At 44.7% G+C, this 6000-nt stretch overlaps 1 protein-coding gene across 1 annotated transcript in view; it reads right to left on the bottom strand.

Annotated features, from left to right (window-relative positions):
- Window positions 1-4912, bottom strand: part of RBSN (rabenosyn, RAB effector) — a 29806-nt gene extending 24894 nt beyond the window's left edge. The window contains exons 1-2 of the mRNA XM_079795549.1: window positions 4788-4912; window positions 1928-2246 (exon numbers count right to left, since the gene is read on the bottom strand). Coding sequence (XP_079651675.1) covers window positions 1928-2075 — 148 coding nt within the window. The 5' untranslated portion in view covers window positions 2076-2246; window positions 4788-4912. The remainder of the gene's footprint in view (window positions 1-1927; window positions 2247-4787) is intronic.
- Window positions 4913-6000: the final 1088 nt, after the last annotated feature.

Raw genomic sequence — 6000 nt, forward strand, 5'->3', positions numbered from 1 at the left:
GTTCTTAAATCTTGGGTGACTGCTGCCCGTTTCTGCCACTAGAATCAAGTAGAAAATATCAGATTTAATACAATATAACCATAGCCCTGGCTGGTTGCTCAGTGGTTAGAGCATTGGCCCACATGGTTCAATTCCCAGTCAAGGGCAGTACCTCGATTGTGGGTTCCATCCCCTGCCCTGGTCGCAGTGCATGTGGGAAGCAACCAATTGATGTCTCTTTCTCTTTCTCTCTCTCTCTCTCCCATCCACTCAGTCTAAAACAATCAATGGGAAAAATATCTTCCCACCTCCTCCCTCCCATCCACTCAGTCTAAAACAATCAATGGGAAAAGTATCTTCAGGTGAGGATTTAAAAAACAAACAAACAAAACCACTCCCATAGCTTTTCAAATGTAAATGCATATATGGAGGGGCTTGTCAGGCAGGGGGTGAAATTACCAAGGTTACAGACATGTCCATTCAGGCTAATAAGCAGATTCTTTGATTATCAGTCACTCTGGGATGGCTTTCCCCAACTGGAAATAAAGGTCCACCAGAGCTAAAGGACACATCCTCTAAAATATATTAAGTAGTTGTTCTTAACAACAGGAGAGAGGAAAGTACCTGATGTAACAAAGGGTTTAGGAGATAGGAAACTGGAGTTAGAAAACATCAATTCGTTTCTGCAAACAACACTACACTGTGTTGAATTCAACAGGTAGTCCATGCCCTGTAACCTTTAGGAGGCATAGAAAAACAACCTGGCAACCCTCCCAGGGTAGGTGTAGCCCTTCAAGAGCGGCCAATTAAGAACAAGCCCATATGATCTTAAAAAACACTTACAAGGCAGAAGCCAAACTTGATTCTCAACCACCTTTTCTTCTACGTTACTGTACATGTGCTAATGTTGAAACAGGGCTGGAGCCCAAACCCACTGACCACTTTTTAGTAATGACAAGTTTATATTTTATTTAAACTGCCTCCAAAACATAAAACCAAGGTTCACTCTTTTGGTTTTAATATTTCATTTGCTTAAACTAGCAATGTCATAAATTTCTAAAAAATCAAAAGATCAAATGGAGAGGTGATCCTCTTTTCAAAGAATTTCTCAAAAATCTGATATCTATCTTTAAAACTTTATTTTTCTGATTCTGAAATAGAGAAAATTACAACATAATTAAGAATTCCTCCCTGACTAAAGAATGCTTAACTCAATCTCTTAGTAGAGATTGGGGAAGGGGGGGGGGGGCTGGGAAGGTAGTGGAGGGAGAAATAACAAGTGAATACTTTGAAGTTTCTTTCACAAGGAACAAAATTTCCACTCTATTTAGTATTATCTAGATTCTCATACCTATTATTCCCTAAATAACCTTAACCATTTTTCCTCTAATAAAAGGGGTATTATAAAAGGAATCTGAGGACATTCTATAACCTCTCTATCCACTGGCATTGAAGTCTTAGTGGTATCACAATCTATGACCCAGTTCAGCTGATGCTAAGTCTAGACACGCATTGAAAATCATGGAGGCCCTTCAGGTGCCTGAAGGGAATTTAGATAAACTGTTTGTTTGTTTTCCAGCTGCAGTATATGCAGTGATGCCATGTGGGAGGAATAGCATTAGACTTAGAGATGATAGAAGACCTGGGTTCAAAGCCTAGCTCTGCCAATTGTGTGACTTTAGGCAAGTTATCTAATCTGTGTCTGATACCCTCATCAGTAGAACTGGGTTCACAGACAGATAGCTACTGTGAGGATTAAATGAAGTTAATATATGGGAAGACTGTGAGCAATGCCTGGCACAAGGTAAGCACTAGATATATGTTTGTGACTATTAGTATTAATTTATGGTTATCACGTTCTGGTGGCAACATGGAAGGTGATGAAAATTATCCCATGAGTTAAAGCTCCCACTGACAGAATGGGATAAGCAAGATCCTCCCCTCTTACTTTTAATTTGCCCTTTGACATCATGGTCTTCCCCGGAGTGTTCTTCCTCATAATGTGACTGAAGCTGATAGAACGATTGCAGGTCCTTCAGGCACAAAGGGCAGAGGAAGCCTTCCCGCACTTCCCCTGGGTCATCCAGGGAAGCCATGGGAGTATCCCTCTCAACCCCCACAATGCAGGGGCCTCATGCCAAGAGTCAGCTGGATTCCTCCACAAGGAACAAGGCTCCGGCAGCATTAGCTTAGCCAAGCAGCACACAGATAATGGGGAAGTGGCATCATGGCCCTGGATGGGGCTTCCTCTCTGGAGCAAGAGAAGCCTTGAGAAAGGAAATAAGAGAGGGGGGTTAAGTCAATCAGGCAAATTAGCAGGAATTGAGAATTTTCTTCTTTTTTTTTTTTTCCACAATTCAATAAGGGTCTTTAATGTTTGCTCAGTACAAGAATGAGAACACAAACTGAGTTCTCAAATCCTTAGATGAAAACACAAAAACCAAGATATGAGAACATCACAGGACAATGGAAACTCAATAAAATGGGAAACACAGATTCTTGAAGCTAAAAAAGGAAAATTCAACTTCAACAGCAAACACAATACTAAGGCAATTCTCCAACATTTGTTCCAAATGGTCCACCTTCAGAAAATTGTATGACCACAGGGAAAATGTCTGAAGTACTTATCAACAAACAGAAGTTTTTCTTTGACTCTCTGTACCCTGACCATTTATTCAACCACAAACACTGAGCTCTTGCACCTGTGTAAAAAAAACACACGCAACAATTAGAAAGATTGTGTTTGCCCTAATAAAACCAAACTGAACAAAAATCCCAACATCAGTTTAAGAAGAGCATTAGAAACCTAGTGGTCAAAAAGAATAATCTTTTTAAAAAATTTTACTGATTTTTTTGAGAGAGAGAGAGGAAGAGGGAGAGAAACATCAATGTGAGAAACATTGATGTGAGAAACATCTATCAGCTGCCTCCTGCATGCCCCCTACTGGGGATCAAACTGAAACCCCAGCATGTGCCCCCGACTGGGAATGGAACTGGTGACCTCTCTGTGCATGGGACAATGCTCAACCAAAGGAGCCACTCTGGCCAGGGCAAGAAAAATCTATTTTGTGTTTTATATTTGTACAACACTTTCTTTCCAGTGAACTTACTAGATTTTATAAACTAGTAAGTGACAGTTGAGCAGGAAGCCTAATGTTCTCACTGCCTCAAAAATAAAAAGACTAGCCCTGGCTGGTTTGGCTCAGTGGCTAGAGCGTTGGCCTGCGGACTGAAGGGTCCCGGGTTCAATTCCGGTCAAGGGCACATGCCCTGGTTGCGGGCTTGATCCCCAGTAGGGGGCGTGCAGGAGGCAGCCAATCAATGATCCTCTCATTACTGATGTTTCTCTCTCTCCCTCTCCCTTCCTCTCTGAAATCAACAAAAAAATATATTTAAAAAAAAAAACTCAATAAAGATTTTAAAAAACAAAAAGACTTGGTGCTTAAACAATTTAAGGCTTAATAAGTTACATTTTCAGTTTTACTGGGCCATGGCAAAGTCACTTCCAATGTCACCTCAGAAAGACACCCAGCCATAAGGAGAACCCAGACAAAACCATCCCACAAATGCAGAGAAATTCCTCCCCAAGAGCTGGAGGCCAGAAACCACAACAGAGAGTGAGAGGGAATGTATGACCTTCAGCTTTGGGTGGACTTGCCTACAGGGCCACTGAGGAGGGACTGCCTGACGGGTGAAGCGTAAACAGGGTGACAGTGACCCAGAAAATAAAGAAATGAAACATCAGGCCCCTGTTTTTTTTCTTCTAGTTAAGAAACCCAATGACTGACGATACACAAGCAGATCTCAGTCCCTTTACTAAGTCACTGAAATATCAGCTCCAGTTCCCTCCCCAGCCAGTGGTTCCTCTGAGCTTTTAACTCTGAGAGCCCCTTTCCTTCCGGTGCCCTAACCCCTAAAACCGCAAATCACACACACACAACCTTCACATCTCAACCCAACCTCAGTTTCTCAAGAAAATGCCCTTCACTTTGGGGCATTCTCCCATCTGACATGTCAGCCCCTGCACTTCTTCACAGCACTGATCTCAATTTAGAGTGGCTGAACACCTAAGACTGTAGGCTCTGTGAGAGCAGAGAATATGTAAGTTTTCCCCACCAACATATCCGCAAGGTCTAGCCCAGTGCCTGGCACAAATCACGAAGAAATCCAATGAAACTCTAAGATCATATGACCAAACATCCCCATAAACCAAACTCTATCACAAAGCACCAAACCAGACCCCACAACGATAACGTAAGCAAATCCTCAAAATAAAACATACCTATCATGCACCTATACCACCAGCTTGAAGGCTACGCGGCCACATGCCCATTAGACGACACATCACACAGCTGCATTAATCACGGCCTCAAAATGGCACAAAACCCGCCTCAACACGAGTATGCACAGGTCGCAAAAACCACACACAGCACGAAGGACTCAGCCCCACCGAGCAGACATGACAGCTTCACACATCACACAGACACCACGCAAAACGCTACAAACAACCCCACACAAACTCAGACCCCAAACACCAGCACCCGGGAGACGCCAGCCATCCACCCCTCGGCCTCATGACCAAACACAACTGTACACGCCCCGCGTGACCACCCAACCGAGCAGAGCCCACTCTAGGCGAGCACACACAGGCGACCCGTCCGGCCCGAAAGCCACATCGCCCACCAGGCACGTCACACCCACCACAACCACCCCACCCCACACCCGCGCGGCTCGCCGGTCCCCGCGCCGGAGGGAGCCCCGTCCCTCGCCCCTCGCCACTCAGGCCAGGCCTGGCCGGCCCTCTGTACCCGGTCGGGCTTCCGCAGGCTCGCAGGCCCGTCCAGTTCTCCGCCCAGGATCTGGGCCTCCACGGTCTCTCACACAGCAGCGGACGCCATCTCCATCAGCGGCTCGGCGCTCGGCAGGAGCACCTGCGGCGGCGCGGAAACCGCAAGGCAGGCTGAGCGAGGAGCGCCGAGTCCTCGATGGCGGGAAGGGGGCGGAGACAGATTCCAATTGTGTTGGGCGCCCCGCGGCTTCCGCGCAGGCGCCGTAAGAAGACGTTTGGACGTCCCAGGTGCTCACGTCCAAGGCGTTCAAGTCGGCCCCGCCCCCTCCTCCCCTTGAACAGGTGGGAAAACTGAAACAGGTGTGCAATGAATGAGGGGGCAGCAGGGGTGGGGGTGGGGACTTTAACACCCCCACCCTACCCCCAGCTACAGTTCTAAATTAATCCACGTCAATTAAAGTTCCTGAGAGCTAGAGATAAAAGGAATATGCAAGAGAGTTGGAGGATGTGGAAAGACCCGTTTTAGAACCACAGGAGAGTGAGGACTTAGAACGAGAGGGAGTATCCGTCTGCAGGGTATACAGTATGCTCAAATCTGGCATTTTCAAATGCAGATCAAAACCATTAGGGGAGGGGAAAATTGGAGAAAGGTGGTCAAAAGGTACAAACTTATAAGATATATAAGTAGTAGGGGTGTAATGTGTAACAGGATGACTATAGCTAACATTGCTGTATGATAAGAGTAAACCCTAAGAGTTTTCATCACAAAGAGATAAAACATTTTTTGGCTTTATTTTTATTATACTATAAGGGAAGATGGATGTTAGCTGAATCTACTGTAATCATTTCACAATATATGTAAATCAAATATATGTGCATCATGCTGTATGTCTTAAACTTACACAGTGATGTATGTCAGTTATTTCTCAATAAAACTAGGGCGGGGGGAGGTGGGGAGAGGACCCACAGCATATGGTGTAATTCTCACATGGACCAAAAGCAAACAAAACAACAACCAAAAAAACGCACAGTGAAATATCACCTTACACCTGTTAGAACAGCTATTATAAAAAACACAAGAGATAAGTGTTGGCGGATGTGGAAAAAAGGGAACACTTGTGCAATGTTGATGAGAATGTAAATTGATGCAACCACTATTGAAAATAGTATGGAGGTTCCTCAAAAAATTAAAAATAGAACTAATGATCTAGCAATTCCACTTCTGGGCATTT

Source organism: Cnephaeus nilssonii, assembly GCF_951640355.1.
Source record: "Cnephaeus nilssonii genome assembly, chromosome: 17".
Classification (NCBI taxonomy): Eukaryota; Metazoa; Chordata; class Mammalia; order Chiroptera; family Vespertilionidae; genus Cnephaeus; species Cnephaeus nilssonii.